The sequence below is a fragment of the Oncorhynchus masou genome, chromosome 31 (assembly GCF_036934945.1).
Source record: "Oncorhynchus masou masou isolate Uvic2021 chromosome 31, UVic_Omas_1.1, whole genome shotgun sequence".
NCBI classification, from domain to species: Eukaryota; Metazoa; Chordata; class Actinopteri; order Salmoniformes; family Salmonidae; genus Oncorhynchus; species Oncorhynchus masou.
In genome coordinates, this window is record NC_088242.1 from 86,130,927 (window position 1) to 86,151,837 (window position 20,911).

General features: G+C 43.7%; 1 protein-coding gene across 2 annotated transcripts; it reads left to right on the top strand.

Moving 5' to 3' along the window:
• Nucleotides 1-367: 367 nt before the first annotated feature.
• LOC135524659 (regulator of nonsense transcripts 1) lies at nt 368-20,908 on the top strand. Of its 2 annotated transcripts, none has more exons than XM_064952388.1 (24): nt 368-756; nt 1,085-1,224; nt 1,905-1,994; nt 5,015-5,182; nt 5,419-5,599; nt 5,790-5,951; nt 6,304-6,391; nt 6,621-6,719; nt 7,271-7,394; nt 7,662-7,821; nt 8,072-8,190; nt 8,397-8,561; nt 8,872-8,986; nt 9,172-9,315; nt 9,596-9,809; nt 10,252-10,369; nt 14,536-14,692; nt 14,934-15,076; nt 15,541-15,715; nt 15,957-16,038; nt 16,798-16,959; nt 17,212-17,438; nt 17,822-17,944; nt 18,091-20,908. In XM_064952388.1, the coding sequence occupies exons 1-23, from the start codon at nt 586-588 to the stop codon at nt 17,939-17,941; spliced, it is 3,324 nt and encodes a 1,107-aa protein (XP_064808460.1). In that variant the 5' UTR covers nt 368-585; the 3' UTR covers nt 17,942-17,944; nt 18,091-20,908. The 2 variants fall into 2 exon arrangements, with proteins under 2 accessions (XP_064808460.1, XP_064808461.1); XM_064952389.1 differs by having other exon boundaries at nt 7,286-7,394.
• The last annotated feature ends 3 nt before the right edge of the window (nt 20,909-20,911 follow it).

The following is a 20,911-nucleotide window of genomic DNA, read 5'->3' on the forward strand; positions in this document are numbered from 1 at the left end:
AATTCCCCTGTATTTTCCCAGATTTATATTTGGCTTTGAGCTGAACAATGGTTTTGAGACAGAAAGAAACATTGTGAAAAGGATTATCCTCATTCACATTTGAATAAATTAAGGAAAATAATGTTGGTTTCCCGTGTGCCAATCTCGTTGAGAATAACCCACACACTATACTTTTTCGACGTGTGTTCATTATCTTCCAATCATAATTATATTGATAGTAAACTATTCTAGTTGATAGCAACTGACTTTATTTAACAACAATAAAAGTAGATTTTTGTCATTAATATCAATCAATCAATAAATCCATCCTCCTTCCTTTGTATTTGTGTAAACGTCAATCTTTCGTGCTCAACGCACTTACGTTGTGTGGCGCTAGGAAGTTCGTCACTGTTTGGAGTTCAGGCGCGTCTCGAGCTGTGTTTTCTGTTTAATTTCAGGTGCGGTTCGAATTTTGTTTAGGTTCAAATCTGACTCGAAGCAGAAACTGTGATCGCAAATATCCGCTTGGATAAACATATCACCGAGGATCTTGATCATATTCATTACTGGACTGGAGTCCATTTAGTCAGCGTAACTTGTGTCGAGATGAGTGTGGAGGCGTACGGGCCGAGTTCTCAAACGCTCACCTTCCTGGACACGGAGGAAGCGGAGCTACTTGGGGCTGATACCCAGGGCTCGGAGTACGAGTTTACCGATTTTACTCTCCCCAGCCAGACGCAAACTCAAGGCCAAACCCAGAGTCAGCTGGACAATCAGGTTTGTAATTCTTCATGTGAAGCTAGCCAAACTCGCATTCTTGCCCCCCATCAATTCCTACAACTGCTAACGCTAGCTAGCTAACGTTAATGTTAGCCAGCTAGCTACTACTAGCCATGTTCGCTAACTAGTTAACTCGTGTTTGCTAACATACACTGGTAAATTGTCAACTATGACTACGTAGCAATCACTGCTGGCTGGTTAGTATTAAAAATTAGCTAATGTCAGCAATATTATTTAGCTATCAAACCTCTACCTAGTGCTATAGCGATGCCTCCCATGTTTTTGGCATTGTTGCAGTCCTAATTCAACCATGTTTCCTCTGTAGGTGAATGGTCCTGATGAAGGGCTTCACAATGGAGGAGTCGATGATGTGGCCAAGGCGAGCCAACTCCTTGCTGAGTTGAACTTCGAGGAGGATGAAGAAGACACCTATTACATCAAAGACCTCCCACTGCATGCCTGCAGGTAGGAGAGCGAGCCAAACACTTGATTACAAATTTATACGATTGTCTCACAGTATCAGACTGTTAAACAGCTATCACTAACATTGATTGGCTGCTGCCAACATACTGACTCAAATCTCTAGCCACTTTAATAATTAAAAATTGGATTAATAAATGCATCACTAGTCACTTTAAACAATGCCACTTTATATCATGTTTACATACCCTACATCACTCATCTCATATGTGTATATACTGTACTCTATACCATCAACTGCAACTTGCCTATGCTGTTCTGCCATCGCTCATCCATATATTTACATGTACATACTCTTTTTCATTCCTTTATACTTGTGTGTATAAGGTAGTTGTTGTGAAATTGTTAGATTACTTGTTAGATATTACTGCACAGTCGCAACTAGATGCACAAGCATTTCGCTACACTCATATTAACATCTGCTAACCATGTGTATGTGACCAATATAATTGGATTTGATTGGTTGAATTTTTAGAGTAACATGTGGACAAACACTTTTATATATGCAACACCCTACTAACTAAGATTTAGAGTTTGCTAATAAGGTAACATATTTCCTTTTTTTGTAATATAAAAATATTTCAACTCTGTTATTGTTTTCTGTGCGCTGCACCCAATACATATGTATGTCATATGAGGGCCTTTTGCTATGTTTATTTTTTCAGTTACTGTGGCATCCATGATCCTGCATCTGTGGTGTACTGCAACACAAGCAAGAAGTGGTTCTGCAATGGACGTGGCAATACATCTGGCAGGTATGCAACACTCCAGTGTCTCATACACTAAAAATATGTATTCATAACATGCATTTGTATTTATTATTGATCCCCATTAGCTGCTGCCAAGGCAGCATCTACTCTTCCTGGGGTCCAGCAAAATTAAGGCAATTTATACAATTTTGAAAGCATTACAATACATTCACAGATTTCACAGCACACTGTGCCCTCAGGCCCCTACTCCATCATTACCACATATCTACAGTACAAAATCCCTGTTACATGTGTATAGTGTGTATGCATGTGTCTGCCTACGTTTGTTGCTTCAGTCCCACTGTTCCATGAGGTGCATTTTTATCTGTGTTCTTTTAAATCTAATTTTACCACTTGCATTAGTTACTTGATGTGGAATAGAGATCCATGTAGTCATGGCCCTATGTAATTTAGTGCGCCTCCCATAGTCTGTTCTGGCCTTGGGGACTGGAAAGAGACCTCTTGTGGGTTATGCATGGGTGTCCGAGCTATGCGCCAGTAGTTCAAACAGACAGCTCGGTGCATTCAACATGTCAATACGTCTCATAAATACAAGTTGTGATAAAGTCAATCTCTCCTCCACTTTGAGCCAGGAGAGATTGACATGTATATTATTCATATTAGCTACATGTTGTTCGTCCAAGGACCAGCCATGCTGCCCTGTTCTGAGCCAATTGCAATTTTCCTATGTCCCTTTTTGTGGCACCTGACCACATGACTGAACAGTAGTCAATGTGCAACAAAACTAGGGCCTGTAGGACCTGCCTTGTTGATAGTGCTGTTAAGAAGGTAGAGCAGCGCTTTATTATGGACATACTTCTCCACATCTTAGCTACTGTTGTATCAATATGTTTTGACCATGACAGTTTACAATCCAGGGTTACTTCAAGCATGTTAGTCACCTCAACGTGCACAATATCCACATTATTTATTACAATATTTAGTTGAGGTTTAGGGTTTAGTGAATGATTTGTCCCAAATATAATGCTTTTAGTTTTAGAAATATTTAACTTATTCCTTGCCAATCACTCTAAAACTAACAGCAACTCTTTGTTAAGTGTTGCAGTAATTTCAGTCGCTGTTGTAGCTGACATTTTATAGTGTTGAGACATCCACATACATAGACACACTGGCTTTACTCAAAGCCAGTGGCATGTCAATAGTAAAGTTTGAAAAAGGTAAGGGGCCTAGACAGCTGCCCTGGGGAATTCCTGATTCTACCTGGGTTATGTTGGAGAGGCTTCCATTAAAGAACACCCTCTGTGTTCTGTTAGACAGGTAATTCTTGGTCACAATATAGCAGGGGGTGTAAAACCATAACACATATGTTTTTCCAGCAGCAGAATATGATCAATGATGTCAAAAGCCACACTGAAGTCTAACAAAACAGCCCCCACAATCTTTTTATCATCAATTTCTCTCAGCCAATCATCAATCATTTGTGTACGTGCTGTGCTTGTTGAATGTCCTTCCCTATAAGCATGCTGAGTCTATTGTGAATTTGTTTTCTGTAAAGTAGCATTGTATCTGGTCAAACATTATTTTTCCCCGAAGGGTTGGTAACAAGCTGATTGGTCGGCTATTTGAGCCAGTGCAGCGGGCTTTACTATTCTTAGTGGAATGGCCTTTTGCTTCCCTCCATGCCTGGGGGCACATACTTTTTAGTAGGCTTATATTGAAAATATGGCAAATAGGAGTGGCAATATCATCTGCTGTTATCCTCAGTAATTTTCCATCCAAGTTGTCAGACCCCGGTGGCTTGTCCTTGTTGATAGGCAACAATTTTTTCACCTTTTCCACACTCACTTTACTGAGTTCAAAATTACAATGCTTGTCTTTTCATAATTTGGTCAGATATACTTGGATGTGTCGTGTCAGTGTTTTGTTGCTGGCATGTCATGCCTAACTTCGTTAATCTTGCCAATGAAAAAAATCATTAAAGTATGAATGATGAATGAGTGATCTGATTCAATGAATGATGGAGCTTAGTTAGCTTTTTTCCCCAAAAAATATAATTTAAGGGGATCCAAAGCTATTTACCATCATTCTTGGTCATTATGTTTATTTCATAGTGTAGTTTCTTCGTCTTTTTATTCAGTTTAGTCACGTGATTTCTCAATTTGCTGTACGTTTGCCAATCGATTGTGTAGCCATTCCCTTTGCCTCATCCCTTTCAACCATACCATTTTTAAATTCCTTATCAATACACTGCGATTTTAGTCATTTTCTTAATAGTTGCATGCTTATTAGTATCTGGAGTAAGCAATTTCATAAGTGCAATGTCTGATTGCTCCTCATTACACACCACAGACCAACAGATTTTCTTTGCTTCAACAACATAGGAATCACTACAAAATGAATTTATGACCTCTTATACACTATATTAGGCCCAGCCTTCAGAACTTTGGTTTTCATAGATATGACTACTATATTGTGATCACTACATCCGATGGATCTGGATACTGCTTTCAAGCTAATTTCTGCAGCCTTAGTAAAGGTGTGATCAATACATGTTGAGGATTTCATTCATTCGTGTGCTGTTTGTAACTACCCTGGTAGGTTAACTGATAACCTGAACCAGGTTGCAGTCACTGGTTACAGTTTGAAGCTTTTTCTTGAGTGGGTGGCTTGATGAAAGCCAGTCAATATTTAAATCACCTAGAAAATATACCTCTCGTTTGATGTCACATGCATTTCACACATGTTATCCAGATACTGACTGTTCGCACTTGGTGGTCTATAGCAGCTTCCCACGAGAATGGACTTTAGGTGAGGCAGATGAACCTGTTGCAGTATTAGTTCATCAGTATTTAGCTCTCTAATCTTTACAGGAACGTGGTTCTGAATATAAGCAGCAACACCTCCACCATTGGCATTTCTGTCTATATGAATATCATCTTTTACTAGCATGTTATTGATATCATGTACCTTGTTTCTTAAGCTACATATGTTAATGTGGGCTATTTTGAGCACTCAGCTTACATGTGTGTGCATGTAAGTTGATACTCTCCCATGCTCTCATTCAGCCACATAGTGAACCACTTGGTGAGAGCCAAATGCAAAGAGGTGACTCTGCACAAAGATGGGCCACTGGGCGAGACGGTGCTGGAGTGCTACAACTGTGGCTGTCGCAACGTCTTCCTCCTGGGCTTCATCCCCGCCAAGGCCGACTCGGTGGTGGTGCTGCTGTGCAGGTGTGTACAATCAGATGAGAAGGGGGGAATGGTGGCTAACAGTGGGTGTGATGTGATGGACTGATTCTGCATGTGTGATTACCATAGATTTGACAGTATGTGTATTGCCATAGATGCCATAATATGACATACTTATGTTTAAATCATGGTAAGAGAGCAAGACAACCATCTGTCCATGAACATACTTTCAAAAATGCAAATATATGTTGACAGTATCCATATGTTTGTGCTACTAGGCAGCCATGTGCCAGTCAGAGCAGCCTGAAGGACATCAACTGGGACAGCTCCCAGTGGCAGCCACTGATCCAGGACCGCTGCTTCCTGTCCTGGCTGGTGAAGATCCCCTCAGAGCAGGAGCAACTCCGGGCCCGCCAGATCACAGCCCAGCAGATCAACAAGCTGGAGGAGCTCTGGAAGGTACTAGGCTGGCTTAACCTATGAAGTATGACAGAGCTTAACCTCAGAAATAATCATATAACACCACAGCATCTGACATACTAGGCAGGGGAAGCCCCCACGTATCAGTAGCTGTAGAAGGAAGCAGTCAGTGTTCCCATATATGGACGTGAATGAAAGCATGAACTTGTGCATCATCCTCTCATCTCAGGATAATCCCACGGCCACTCTGGAGGACCTGGAGAAGCCGGGCGTAGACGAGGAGCCCCAGCATGTGCTGCTGCGCTATGAGGATGCCTACCAGTACCAAAACATCTTCGGCCCCCTCGTCAAGCTGGAAGCTGATTACGACAAAAAGCTTAAAGAGTCCCAGGTACAGCCTCCACATCCCCCTTAGATAATTCATTAACTCCCCTTTAAGTCAACATGAGGGCAGTCACAACTGCGTCTACTGTGCCACGTTCTACTATAACGTACACATTCTATGCAGTATAAGTTTACTTATGTATTGTGTGAGGTGAAATTATAATGGTGGAAACCTTGCTGTAACCCTGCCAAATTTATGAAATCAGTGAAAATGTTCAGGGAAGGATGCAAGTTCAAAGAAACATAAATTGTACTTGAACATAGCAGGGTGGCTGGGCTGTTTTTTATGTAGCTAATGACAGTATGACTAATTTGTTATACATTTTTCCCCCTTTGTTCTCATCTGTAACTCTTCACAGACCCAAGATAATATAACAGTCAGGTGGGACCTGGGGCTAAATAAAAAGCGGATTGCCTATTTCTCCTTGCCCAAGACGGATTCAGGTGGTAATTATTTCAATGGGCTTTTCTCTGTCTACCAGTGGTTCTGTTGTGCATAGAGAACCCACGCATCCCATACCTGCATCCCCAGTGGTGTGTGTGTTTTTGTAATGGCTGTTTTGTGTACGGTATTGTATTTTGTCCACCTCCTTGGAACCATTATTCATATATTTTTGGATGTACTGTAGGTTTGAGCAAAGTGTTTCTAACTTCTCTGTTGTGGTTGTTTGCACAGACATGCGGCTGATGCAAGGAGATGAGATATGTCTGCGCTACAAAGGAGAGCTGGCCCCACTCTGGAAGGGCATCGGCCATGTCATCAAAGTCCCAGACAGTATCCTTTAACTGAAAGATCATTCTGAAGAAAAACACATTTTCTTCACAGTGGTTGCTCATCCCTACCTTTTTGATCTCAGTGTTCCCTTTTTTAGCAAATAGGATCCACATCTCCATCTTTCCTTTTCCATGATGGGGTCAGGGGAAAAAGTTGTTTTGCGTCTCAACTTGTCAGCCAATCTCAATGTCTCAAACAAAAACTATTTTTTTGGTCACCATCGCAAAACGTGAGGTAAGCAGTCTGATGCTAGCCACGTTATTGGGTTGTAACGTTTAAAGCCTTGCATAAAGAAATCCATTTTTATTGGGAGATAGTTAAAGAGCTAGTCTACCATACACTCCCTTCGGAGAGGCCCTTCCAGGGGTTATCACCCCTCTAGATTGCACTCCCGCTAGTGTATCTGATGTATGCTAATGTTGAGAAAATCTACAGTTTTGTAGACCTTTCATCCCTACTATTAACCCCGTTCAAGGGGAGAGAATAAACCCCATCTTTTTCTTTCTACCATTCCACAAAGAAAGGCTATTTTGCTGTACTTATTTCCTTAGCACCCTTTGTGAAAGACTATGGAGATGAGATTGCTATAGAATTGCGCAGCAGTGTTGGAGCTCCTGTGGAAATACCTCACAACTTCCAGGTGGATTTTGTGTGGAAGTCCACTTCCTTTGACAGGTACGACAAGCAGATCAGAATATTTAATCAGTTCTACTTTGGTTTTTGATGCTCTGATGTTTTTAACGTGACTTGATTTCCAGAGAGTACTGATTGCACAGCTAAAGCTTCATTTCACACGAATTATCACTAACATAAATTCTGTTGGTTATACATTAAAGTATTTCATGAATAAGACATGAAATGGAGGTACTAGATTGTATTATCATTGTTAACCACATCACTCTTTATCTCCACTATAACCCATTGGTTTCCACTGGGTTTCAGAATGCAGAGTGCCCTGAAGACCTTTGCTGTGGACGAGACGTCCGTGTCAGGCTACATCTACCACAAGCTGCTGGGCCACGAGGTGGAGGATGTCATCATCAAGTGTCAGTTGCCCAAACGCTTCACTGCACAGGGCCTGCCTGACCTCAATCACTCTCAGGTCTGGTCCCCGCTCCAGACACCTCACTGACCCACCTGACCATGGGGCCTGACACTTTTGAATTTCTAACCAATTCGTTTTAGTGAATGAATGATATTAAAAGGAAGACATTTCCTCATGATAGTAATGCCGTCTTATAATCAAGAGGTACTTCATCTGAAGTTAAATGTTAATTTCCCGTACTTCCATGTGCTTGTCTTCATGTGCAACGTTCATAAGTGTTTTGGCTTTGATTTGTGTGTTAAAATAGGTGTATGCTGTGAAGACTGTGCTGCAGAGACCCCTCAGTCTTATCCAAGGCCCCCCCGGCACTGGGAAAACGGTCACCTCTGCCACCATAGTGTACCACCTCGCCAGGCAGGGCAATGGGTAAGGCAGTTCACACTCAGAATCTCACATTCCCATTATGTATTTGTTAAAAGCAAGTCATTTTAGCGGAAGCTCTTATCCAGAGCAATTAAAGGTAGGCTATGTACAAGAAGGCTGAACATCAAAGCAAACTATGAAAGTATGCTATAGCATCTGCTCGTTGTCATTGCATTCTGCATTCATCCGTTGTGTGTTTGGTTCTGCAGGCCCGTACTGGTGTGTGCTCCCAGTAACATCGCAGTGGACCAGCTGACTGAGAAGATCCACATGTCTGGCCTGAAGGTGGTCAGGCTGTGTGCTAAAAGCAGAGAAGCCATTGACTCCCCTGTCTCCTTCCTGGCACTGCACAACCAGATCCGCAACATGGACAGGTGGGGCATGCTGGGAAATGAAGTCCTTTTTTTCGCACCGTCTGAACTGGAATTGTACTGCTGTAGTGGTGCTGTCATAATCACTGTGGTTAATACCTTGAGCAATGTATTAGCCTTGTTTAAATATCAAATAATGAAGAAACGGGAAGGATGCATTTGTTAACTGCTTCAATAGAACCATTGAATAGTTCTGCCAGATTTGCTAATAGGCGTCATGCTTAGTTTTCTGTCCTTGCCAAGTGTTACTTTTTAATATAATAACTGTAATTCTGTGTGTTGCTAATACCTCAACTGATTGCTGTGTACCCAGTATGCCAGAGCTCCAGAAGCTGCAGCAGCTGAAGGATGAGACCGGGGAGCTGTCGTCCGCTGACGAGAAGCGCTACCGGGCCCTGAAGCGCACCGCTGAGAGAGAGCTGCTCATGGTGAGGAGGACACTTAACACTACCACTTTTGTCGCCCAATAAGTCACGGCAGTTACAACAGTCTTATGAGAACAGTACGGCAAGTCCTGTGATGTAGAATGTTTTTTGTCCAAGTGACGATATGGGTTCCCCATTCCTCTAATTTTAAACCAACTGATAACCTGTTTGCTACTGTCCCTCATTAGAATGCAGATGTGATCTGCTGTACCTGTGTGGGGGCAGGAGACCCCCGTCTGGCCAAGATGCAGTTCCGCTCCATCCTAATCGATGAGAGCACCCAGGCCACCGAGCCAGAGTGCATGGTGCCCGTAGTCCTGGGTGCCAAGCAGGTACACACAAAAACAACTATTTATGCTTAAGATTGGTAAAATCCCAATGTTCTTTGCATATACATATTTTAACAAAGTGTCAATGGTTCAACACAGGCAGTTTTTATGTGACCTACTCAATCCAGACTTAAAAAAAAAATTTGAGCCAAAGAAATGGACATGGTCTGTTTAAAAGACTGTACCAGACAATGTAATTTCCCAGTGTTGATTTCACTACAGCTCGGGAGAGGCTTAACATTTCTGGTTAATTGTCATTTAATCGTTAACTCCCCCTCCACAGCTCATTCTGGTGGGAGACCACTGCCAGCTGGGCCCAGTAGTGATGTGCAAGAAGGCAGCCAAAGCAGGCCTGTCCCAGTCTTTGTTTGAGCGTCTGGTGGTGCTGGGCATCAGGCCCATTCGTCTGCAGGTGCAGTACCGCATGCACCCGGCCCTCAGTGCTTTCCCCTCCAACATCTTCTACGAGGGCTCCCTGCAGAACGGAGTCACTGCTGGTGAGTTAGATGTTTTTTTTACCAAGCTTCTTACTCATATTATAGCTTTTGAATTGGTCATGTGTACAACAATAATTAACTTATTATTAGCAATGTACTGGTCCCTACTAACATTTCCCCACAAAAATATACAGAAGAGCAACTAGAATCGTTTCTGTAGAAACCATGTTTGTTTGCAATCTAGAAGTAGCAGTGTATGGATTCAAGCAGTGTTTCAGATTCCAATGGGTTTGTGTTCAAACACTGACTGTCAAACACTTACTCCACAGGGGAAGTTTAAAATTTGGCCACTCTGAAATCTTCTGTAACTCTACTCCAACTCGAAGTGTATTGCTTTTGGGCACATATTTGCTGCCAATTTAGGTTTGTTCACAATCTCACTGGCTTATTGAAGACAAAGTGCCATACTAATGTACAATGTTTACTTTTTTTTTCTGGGCAGCTGACCGCATCAAGAAAGGCTTTGACTTCCAGTGGCCACAGCCAGACAAACCCATGTTCTTCTATGTGACTCAAGGCCAGGAAGAAATCGCTAGCTCTGGAACATCCTACCTGAACAGGTACAGCTCACAGTCCAGTCAAGGTTAATCTCAAAGTATCAACAGCATTGTAAAGTCCATGGAGAATAAGAGCACCTCCTCCCAGCTGCCCACTGCACTGAGGCTAGGAAACACTGTCACCACCGGTTAAATTATCGTAGATTTAATAAGCATTTTTCTACGGCTGGCTATGCTTTCCACCTGGCTACTCCTACACCGGCCAACAGCTCTGCACCTCGCGCAGAAACTTGCCCAAATCCAGACAGCTGATGTTCTGAAAGAGCTGCAAAATCTGGATCCCTACAAATCAGCTGGGCTAGACAATCTGGACCCTCTCTTTCTGAAATGATCCGCCTCCATTGTTGCAACCCCTATTGCCAGCCTGTTCAACCTCTCTTTCGTATCGTCTGAGATCCCTGAAGATTGGAAAGCTGCCGCAATCATCCCCCTCTTCAAAGGGGGAGACACTCTAGACCCAAACGGTTATAGACCTATATCCATCCTGCCCTGCCTTTCTGAGATCTTCGAAAGCCAAGTTAACGAACAGATCGCCGACCATTTCGATTCCCACCGTACCTTCTCCACTATATAATCTGGTTTCAGAGCTGGTCATGGGTGCACCTCAGCCACGCTCAAGGTCCTAAACGATATCATAACCGCCATTGATAAAAGACAGTACTGTGCAGGCTTTCGACTCTGTCAATCACCACATTCTTATCGGCAGACTCAATAGCCTTAGTTTCTCAAATTATTGCCTCACCTGGTTCACTAACTACTTCTCAGAGTTCAGTGTGTCAAATCGGAGGGCCTGTTGTCCGGACCTCTGGCAGTCTCTGTGGGGGTGCCACAGATCAATTCTCATGCCGACTCTTTCCTCTGTATATATCAATGATGTCGCTCTTGCTGCTGGTGATTCTCTGATCCGCCTCTACGCAGACGACACCATTCTGTATACTTCTGGCCCTTCTTTGGACACTGCGTTAACAAACCTCCGAATGAGCTTCATTGCCATACAATAATCCTTCCGTGGCCTCCAACTGCTTTTAAATGCTAGTAAAACTAAATGCATGCTCTTCAACAGATCGCTTCCCGTACCTGCCCGCCCAACTTGCATCACTACTCTGGACGGTTCTGACTTAGAATATGTGGACAACTACAAATACCTAGGTGTCTGGTGTCTCCTCTGACTCACATTAAGCATCTCCAATCCAAAGTTAAATCTAGAATCGGCTTCCTATATCGCCACAAGCCTCCTTCACTCATGCTGCCAAACACCCTCATAAAACTGACTATCCTACCGAACTTTGACTTTGCAGATGTCATTTACAAAATAGTTTCCAACTCTCTACTCAGCAAAGTGGATGCAGTCTATCACAGTTCCTTCCGTTTCGTCACCAAAGCCCCATATACTACCCACCACTGCGACCTGTAAGCTCTCTTTGGCTGGCCCTCACTACATATTCGTCGCCAAATCCACTGGCTTCAGGTAATCTATAAGTCTTTGCTAGGTAAATTCCTGCCTTATCTCAGCTCACTGGTCACCATAGCAACACCCATCCGTAGCACTCGCTCCAGAAGGTATATTTCACTGGTCATCCCCAATGCCAACACCTACTTTGACCACCTTCTCTGCTGAGAAATGACTGTAACGAATTGCAAAAAACACTGAAGCTGGAGTCTTATATCTCCCTCTCTAACTTTATAAGCATCAGCTGTCAGAGCAGCTTACCATCACGGTACCTGTACACAGCCCATCTGTAAATAGCACACCCAACTACCTCATCCCCATATTAAATATACACTGCTCAAAAAAATAAAGGGAACACTTAAAGAACACAATGTAACTCCAAGTCAATCACACTTCTGTGAAATCAAACTGTCCACTTAGGAAGCAACACTGATTGACAATATATTTCACATGCTGTTGTGCAAATGGAATAGACAACAGGTGGAAATTATAGGCAATTAGCAAGACACCCCCAATAAAGGAGTGGTTCTGCACGTGGTGACCACAGACCACTTCTCGGTTCCTATGCTTCCTCGCTGATGTTTTGGTCACTTTTGAATGCTGGAGGTGCTTTCACACTAATGGTAGCATGAGACGGAGTCTACAACCCACACAAGTGGCTCAGGTAGTGCAGCTCAGGTAGTGCAGCTCATCAATGCGAGCTGTGGCAAGAAGGTTTGCTGTGTCTGTCAGCGTAGTCTCCAGAGCATGGAGGCGCAACCAGGAGACAGGCCAGTACATCAGGAGATGTGGAGGAGGCCGTAGGAGGGCAACAACCCAGAAGCAGGACCGCTACCTCCGCCTTTGTGCAAGGAGGAGCATTGCCAGAGCCCTGCAAAATGACCTCCAGCAGGCCACAAATGTGCATGTGTCTGCTCAAACAGTCAGAAACAGACTCCATGAGGGTGGAATGAGGGCCCGACGTCCACAGGTGGGGGTTGTGCTTACAGCCCAACACTGTGCAGAACGTTTGGCATTTGCCAGAGAACACCAAGATTGGCAAATTCGCCACTGGCGCCCTGTGCTCTTCACAGATGAAAGCAGGTTCACACTGAGCACGTGACAGTCTGGAGACGCCGTGGAGAACGTTCTGCTGCCTGCAACATCCTCCAGCATGACCGGTTTGGCAGTGGGTCAGTCATGGTGTGGAGTGGCATTTATTTGGGGGGCCGCACAGCCCTCCATGTGCTCGCCAGAGGTAGCCTGACTGCCATTAGGTACCGAGATTTACATTTTTACATTTACATTTAAGTCATTTAGCAGACGCTCTTATCCAGAGCGACTTACAAATTGGTGAATTCACCTTCTGACATCCAGTGGAACAGCCACTTTACAATAGTGCATCTAAATCATTTAAGGGGGGTGAGAAGGATTACTTATCCTATCCTAGGTATTCCTTGAAGATGTGGGGTTTCAGGTGTCTCCGGAAGGTGGTGATTGACTCCGCTGTCCTGGCGTCGTGAGGGAGTTTGTTCCACCATTGGGGGGCCAGAGCAGCGAACAGTTTTGACTGGGCTGAGCGGGAACTGTACTTCCTCAGTGGTAGGGAGGCGAGCAGGCCAGAGGTGGATGAACGCAGTGCCCTTGTTTGGGTGTAGGGCCTGATCAGAGCCTGGAGGTACTGCGGTGCCGTTCCCCTCACAGCTCCGTAGGCAAGCACCATGGTCTTGTAGCTGAGATCCTCAGACCCCTTGTGAGACCATATGCTGGTGCGGTTGGCCCTGGGTTCCTCCTAATGCAAGACAATGCTCGACCTCATGTGGCTGGAGTGTGTCAGCAGTTCCTGCAAAAGGAAGGCATTGATGCTATGGACTGGCCAGCCCGTTCCCCAGACCTGAATCCAATTGAGCATATCTGGGACATCATGTCTCGCTCCATCCACAAACGCCACGTTGCACCACAGACTGTCCAGGAGTTGGTGGATGCTTTAGTCCAGGTCTGGAAGGAGATCCTTCAGGACACCATCCGCCACCTCATCAGGAGCATGCCCAGACGTTGTAGGGAGGTCATACAGGCACGTGGAGGCCACACACACTACTGAGCCTCATTTTGACTTGTTTTAAGGACATTACATCAAAGTTGGATCAGCCGTAGTGTGGTTTTCCACTTTAATTTTGAGTGTGACTCCAAATCCAGACCTCCATGGGTTGATACATTTGATTTTCATTGATAATTTTTGCGTGATTTGTTGTCAGCACATTCAACTATGTAAAGAAAAAAGTATTTAATAAGAATATTTCATTCATTCAGATCTAGGAAGTGTTATTTTAGTGTTCCCTTTATTTGTTTGAGCAGTTTATATATATTTTGCTCCTTTGCACCCCAGTATCTCTACTTGTACGTTCATCTTCTGCTCATCTATCACTCCAGTGTTTATTTGCTAAATTGTAATTATTTCGCCACTATGGCCTATTTATTGCCTTCGTTCCCTAATCTTACTTCATTTGTACACACTGTATATAGACTTTTCTATTCTGTTATTGACTGTACATTTCTTTATTCCATGTGTTTGTGTCGCACTGCTTTGCTTTATCTTGGCCAGGTCGCAGATGTAAATGAGAACTTGTTCTCAACTGGCCTACCTGGTTAAATAAATATGGATTACTATTTTGGAATGCAACTAGCGTGTCTTTATTTTGTTTGTTTGGAACTATTTGAACTACCATCCCCTTCTCCCCAGAACTGAGGCAGCTAATGTGGAGAAGATCACCACCAGGCTGCTGAAGGCTGGAGCCAAGCCTGACCAGATAGGCATCATCACCCCCTACGAGGGCCAGAGGTCCTACCTGGTGCAGTACATGCAGTTTAGTGGCTCCCTCCACACCAAGCTCTACCAGGTACAGCAGTATAGCTTAACTTACACTGTAAAAAATACAAAGACAATTTTATTTATTTTTGTTGTCACTGTCTGCTCAAGAACATAATTTGTCATATTGATTTGCTTTATTGTTCTGAAGGTGGTAGCAGATTTATAAAATCTTAAATCAATATAAAGTTACGACTAATAAGTCGCAACCTGTTGCATTTGACCAATGCATGCATTAGAAAACTGTTCTGTCCTCTTTTCTCTGCTGTCAGGAGGTTGAGATCGCCAGCGTGGACGCGTTCCAGGGCAGGGAGAAGGACTTCATCATCCTGTCATGCGTCCGAGCCAACGAGCACCAGGGCATCGGCTTCCTCAACGACCCGCGCCGTCTCAACGTGGCCCTCACCAGAGCCAAGTAAGCATCTGGACCATTAGTCTTCATTCTCACCACAGCTTCTCTGGAAGGATTGTTCTAGCCCGGCTGGAAATCGTAATAGTGGTTCAGCAGGAATACGTGATTAATTTAGATGCGATTCATGTGTAAATGTACTTTATATCATGTATGAATCAATTTGACCCGTGACCCCAACCCCCCCCCCCCCCTTTTTCGATGGGTATAGCGGCTTGGCCTGCGAGGTTATTTCAATCAGAAATATTAGTGACTACCTCTGATTTTAGACCGTAATTATTGACCATTTTGACTGTCATTCATAAGAATGTTTACCCTTCCCGTGAATGTAGCTAATGCAAATGCATTTGTCAAAGAACTTGTCAACGAAGTAGAAATGCCTGCAACACTTAATGGTTAATTCTATGATAGCAGATTAAAGGCAATCTCCCACTGACCAGTGTTGTATATTGTGTAATGTATGTTTACAGGTATGGGGTGATAATTGTGGGCAACCCCAAGGCCCTGTCCAAGCAGCCTCTGTGGAACCACCTGCTCAACTACTACAAGGAGCAGAAAGTTCTGGTGGAGGGACCCCTCAACAACCTGCGAGAGAGCTTGATGCAGTTCAGCAAGCCCCGCAAGCTGGTCAACGCCATTAACCCTGTGAGTTATCACAGGAGTGTACAGTTGGCACATGTTTTCAGTGTGGTTATTTATGTAGAGGCTAGTCCCATGTACATGTTATTTAGTCCTACTTTTAACACTTCTTCCCCAGTAACATTTGTAATACTTTTTCTCAGTTACACTCTGAACAATTACACTTTTGTTGGCCAATATGTTACGACAACAGAACAGCAGTGCTTATGCATTTTTCCTGGGTATTGAACCCATGTCTGTGTTCCAGGGAGCCCGGTTCATGAGCACTGCCATGTATGACGCCCGCGAGGCTCTCATCCCTGGGTCTGCCTACGATCGCAGCAGCGCAGGTCAGTGGAAAAATACCTCTTTAATCATTGTTTTATAATGTGTTGATTTTGTTCTGTTCCTCCTTCAATAGCTGCTAACATTTTCACACCTAGACATCCTCTTCATATAGGCTAATGCATGGGCAGCGCCATTTCCTTTTGAAGTAGTCAACTGGGTGGGACTTCCTATGGGTTAAGGAAGGGTCATCAGGAGAGATCAGACAATGAATTATGCTTTTGAGTAAATGTTCCATAACTGCAGGTGACAGTAAATCGCCAACCTTGGTTTTTACCTGTTCAAACAACACACTCCAGGTGGCAGTGTGCACCCTTTCAGTTTTCCCATCTCATAGAAATAGTAGAAGAAGAATTACTGACCTTATTTCAGAATGGAGATGGCCTCAATGGTGCTGCTCATGCCCTCACAGACACCATAATGGGACAGATACAATGAAAAGTCCTATCATTTGGGCTCCCGAGTGGTGCAGCGGTCTAAAGCACTGCATCTCAGTGCTTGAGGCGTCACTACATACACCCTGGTTCGATTCCAGGCTGTATCACAACCGGCCATGATTGGGAGTCCCATAAGGCGGAGCACAATTGGCCCAGCGTCTCCTGGGTTTGGCAAGTGTAGGCCATCATTGTAAATAAGAATTTGCTCTTAACTGACTTGCCTAGTTAAATAAAGGTTACATTTTTAAAAATTGCTACATGGAACAAATACATTCTTCAGTGATGTGACCACTCACACATGCATGACTTCTACTGTTCTTTCAACAGGGCGTCCATCCAACATGTACTTCCAAACCCACGACCAGATCGGCATGATTGGGGCCGGGCCAGCCCACATGGCAGCCATGAACATGCCCATTCCATTCAACTTGGTGATACCTCCCATGCCTCCACCAGGCTACCTGGCCCAGGCTAACGGCCCAGCTGCAGGTGAGCAGGAAGCAAGCGGCCATTATTCATTAGTTGTGCATATATTGACTGGTGGAATATTTATTTGGCCCTGTGAAGTTGGACTGTATCCAAATAATAGCCCGTCTGTGTTCTACTTGGACCTCGGAGTTGCATGTGTCACTGTTGTGGTGATGTCCTCATACCCGTACTATTTCTCCTCTGCAATGCATGTTTACTGTTTGTTACTGTTTGATAAGTGAGCTGACGTTAGTCTCTCTCTCTGCCACGCAGGCCGTGGTGGGGTGCTGAAGGGCAAAGCGGGGCGTGGCGGGCGCCAGAGGACCCGCGGAATGGGGAACCACAGTGGCAGTGGGCAAAGCAATGGGCCAAACAGCCAGGCCAGCCAGGACGTGTCTTCCCAGCCCTTCTCCCAGGGGCCACTCACCCAGGGCTACATCACCATGAGCCAGCCCTCACAGATGAGCCAACCTGGCCTCTCCCAGCCTGAACTGTCCCAGGTAACAATACTGGCTTAAACTCCACTCTCTACTACCTCAGCTATACCAAATTAGACTCTGGCCTCGTACTCCTATGCCCAATCCCAAATTGTCCCCACGCTGCAATTGTGGAGATCTGAGAGGATTAGATGGGTATGAATAACAATTTTAATAGCTTCACCTTGCCCAGTGGCTCTATGTAATGTTTGTCATATTGTTTACACTAAGCAAGAAGCCAGTATGGTAATAATAAAGTATCCAATATGATAATGGCGCCACCGGTGATTGGCTGGGTGAAGGTTTATTTTGCTGATATAATCTAATCCTCTCAGGGAAATGTTGGAAGAATTATTGTTTTGTTTTATTTTGAATGTTATTGGGTGTTTCTTCTTCTCTTGTAACAGGACAGTTATCTAGGCGATGAGTTCAAGTCCCAGATCGACGTGGCTCTGTCGCAGGACTCGACTTACCAGGGTGAACGTGCATACCAACATGGTGGGGTGACTGGACTGTCACAGTACTAAAGTGTAAGATAGCTATTCCCATTCCTCACAGTACTAGAGTTGAATCAAGAACTGTTATTGATTTGTCCTCAACTGCACAGTCTACAATGAGCTTCAGAAAATTGTTGGTGGAAGGCATTTTGAATATCCTTCTTATTTCCTTTTCTCAGGTTGTTGGAAGAGGAGCTAGGCTTGAGCTGAGCTTAGTTCATCAGCATTTTAATCTGGGTAATAATAAATAAAAAAATGGATACCTGTTTTCCTCTGCTACAACTGAAGCACCACCGTGTGAAATCAACGGGAGAGAGAAACCAACCAATCACGAGAGAGAAAGAAAGCGATAGAAAGGAAGAACGGACGGCCAGGAAGAGCGAACGAGTGGGAGTGAGGGACCACTGCCGGCACATGGGGACGAGAACGAGAGGAAGGCGACGGCAGGCGGTCGAGCTGTCGTGAGGAAGACGAAATGAGAACGAAGAAACAAAATGAGGCACAACTCCCAATGAAAGATGCCCACCCACCCCCTCAACCCCTTCCCTTCAAACCTCACGCCTCTGTCTGAGGGCATGACCAGTTGTCCAGAGGACCTCTCTTTGAGCAGTGAACAGGGGAAGACAAGTTCTCAAGCAACTTGGCTGGGGGAGCGCATTCCGCTAACTCTCAAAAGCAGATAACAAGAAAGTGGGCGGGTACGGAATGCTTCAAGCAGGCAACATAGGAAATCCTCACCTCAAAGTTGATCGGTTGTCACACCCGTTTGATACCCAGACTCATTTGATTAGATTGATGTGGAGGAAGAGTGGCGGTGTCGATCTCGACTCGTAGACCTGAAATCTCATCAAATGACAGCAAGAGGAACACTTCACGTCGTCGTTCAATTTTGAGTTGAAAAGGTTTCTGCGCTAAAGTCTGATATTAAAGAACTCTTAATTGAAATGCCTTTGATTGCCTTGGGAACCATTGGCTTTTTCAACAGGTCTTTTCAGAAATAGGTGGTTAACTAGAAATCCAGGGGAGTTGAGTGGCATGGGGATTTCAGAGGAAAGTTTCTCAAGATGTGAGCTCTGGATCCGAGAGTAATCCTATATCATAATGACCAGCATTGAAGTATATTAACTCAATGTTATTTGAAGTTGCGGCAAAGGCCTTTTTGATCTTTTGAAAGTTTGGGTGACGTGAGATATCGCCCACTATGCTACTGGGCGGATCATTTTCAATTTTTTAAATGCTTTGTATGCTTAGATTGGCAGCGGCTTTGAAGTAACGCTTTACTCGGGGGAATTCCTTGTTGATGTAAGATCCGTCTGCATGAAACAAATTCCCATGCAAAGTGAAGACGGATATTAAGGAAAACTGATTTCCTCGAGTCAACACACACTTTTGTGTCACTATTGATGTTGCAAGAGGTAGGTGGCTAGGTGTGAAACAAAGAACAGGTAAGGTATAGCCAAGGTAGAAAGAGAAGGCTTGTGAACTCCTTAAATGGATACAAATCTGTTGATTCTAGTTATTTTATTTAATATGGAATAGTGAATTGGGGTTCAAATTTGAATGAAATGCAGTCGCCCATAAAGAATGTTAGCTACTTTACTAGAATTAAGTTGTCAAATCCAAAGCATTTGAAACCATTTCACACCATCTGTAAAATGACGACTGGTACTGATTTTCAGAGGTGACAAAGTGATCTCACATGAAAGAATGTGTACATCCGAATCAGTGGCCATAACTTCCTTTGATTATTTGCAGGTACAAAACAGCACAAAACATGAATGTAGATCAAAGCATGGTTGGCACTTTTAAGTGAAAGCGACCTTAGCCAGCTTATACCAACTTATTAGAAAGAATCAGTGAACATGGCCAGAATGTTGTGACCTTGAAACCACGCAATACTAGTTTCTCAAAGGACTAACTGATACAAGCCACCTTCTCTTAGGAGGTTGCCTGGCGGTTAAGAACATTGGACCAGTAACCAAAAGGTTGCTGGTTCTAATTCCTGAGCTTACTAGGTGGAAAAATCTGTCTGTGCCCCGAAGCAAGGCTCTTAACCCTAATTGCTCCTGTAAGTCGCCCTGGATAATATTGTCTGCTAAATGACAAAAATGTAAAATGAGTTCCCACCAAACCAGGAGAAGGGCTTTCCTTTTGTAACTTCGATTTTATGTGCGTTTTACATTTTTGGCTTCCCTGTAGTTTGCCCATTGTAGCTGTTTACTCCAGAGTCTTATGGCTACAAACCCTCCATTCTTTTTCCCCTATGTGAATTCTTTCTGCCCCCTAGCATTTCCTTCTTTGGCCGATTTGCTTGTGCGCCATTTATTTTGTGTGTGTGTGTTGTGGGGGGGGGGGTTGTAGACAACATTTGACTTAAGTAGTTATCTGATGACAAAGGGTGGCGAAATAATGGTTTTATTTTAAAGTTTTAAATCAATCCCTATAGGGAAAAGCCACAAACTATTTTTTTCTTTAGTCCAACTGGTGATAGCCCCAAAAGTTAAGATATTGGACTTAATCAGTGTCACCTGCCACGTCATTATGATGACATGCAAAACATTTTGGGACTGTATCAACAGTGGACTAAACTATCCATGGGACTTTTGTATTTAGAAATCCTCGTCTATCAGTTTTTAGAAATGTTTGGGTGCTTAGCACCAAATTGAGAATATTCATTTTAGCTCACAACCTGTTTTGTCTTCCGATGTCCATTAATTTTTGTTTGTCATCACTTGACTTTGAATTTGTCAATCCAAAAGACGTATGACAATCATGCTGTCAAATAGCTAGTCGTGGTTGAAACATGCTTAGTCATTTGATCGACATTATCTATTGATTCCTGACATGTTTTGGGATATTTAATACGGTAATCTCTGCCTTCCTTCCCAGCATTTGAAAATCTGTGCAATTCATGGAGTTGCAGTGAAAATTAATTCAAGACATTTCGCCTTATGAGTCCTTTCTTGTAAAACATTAATAAAGTTTGCTTCTGTCAAAGGT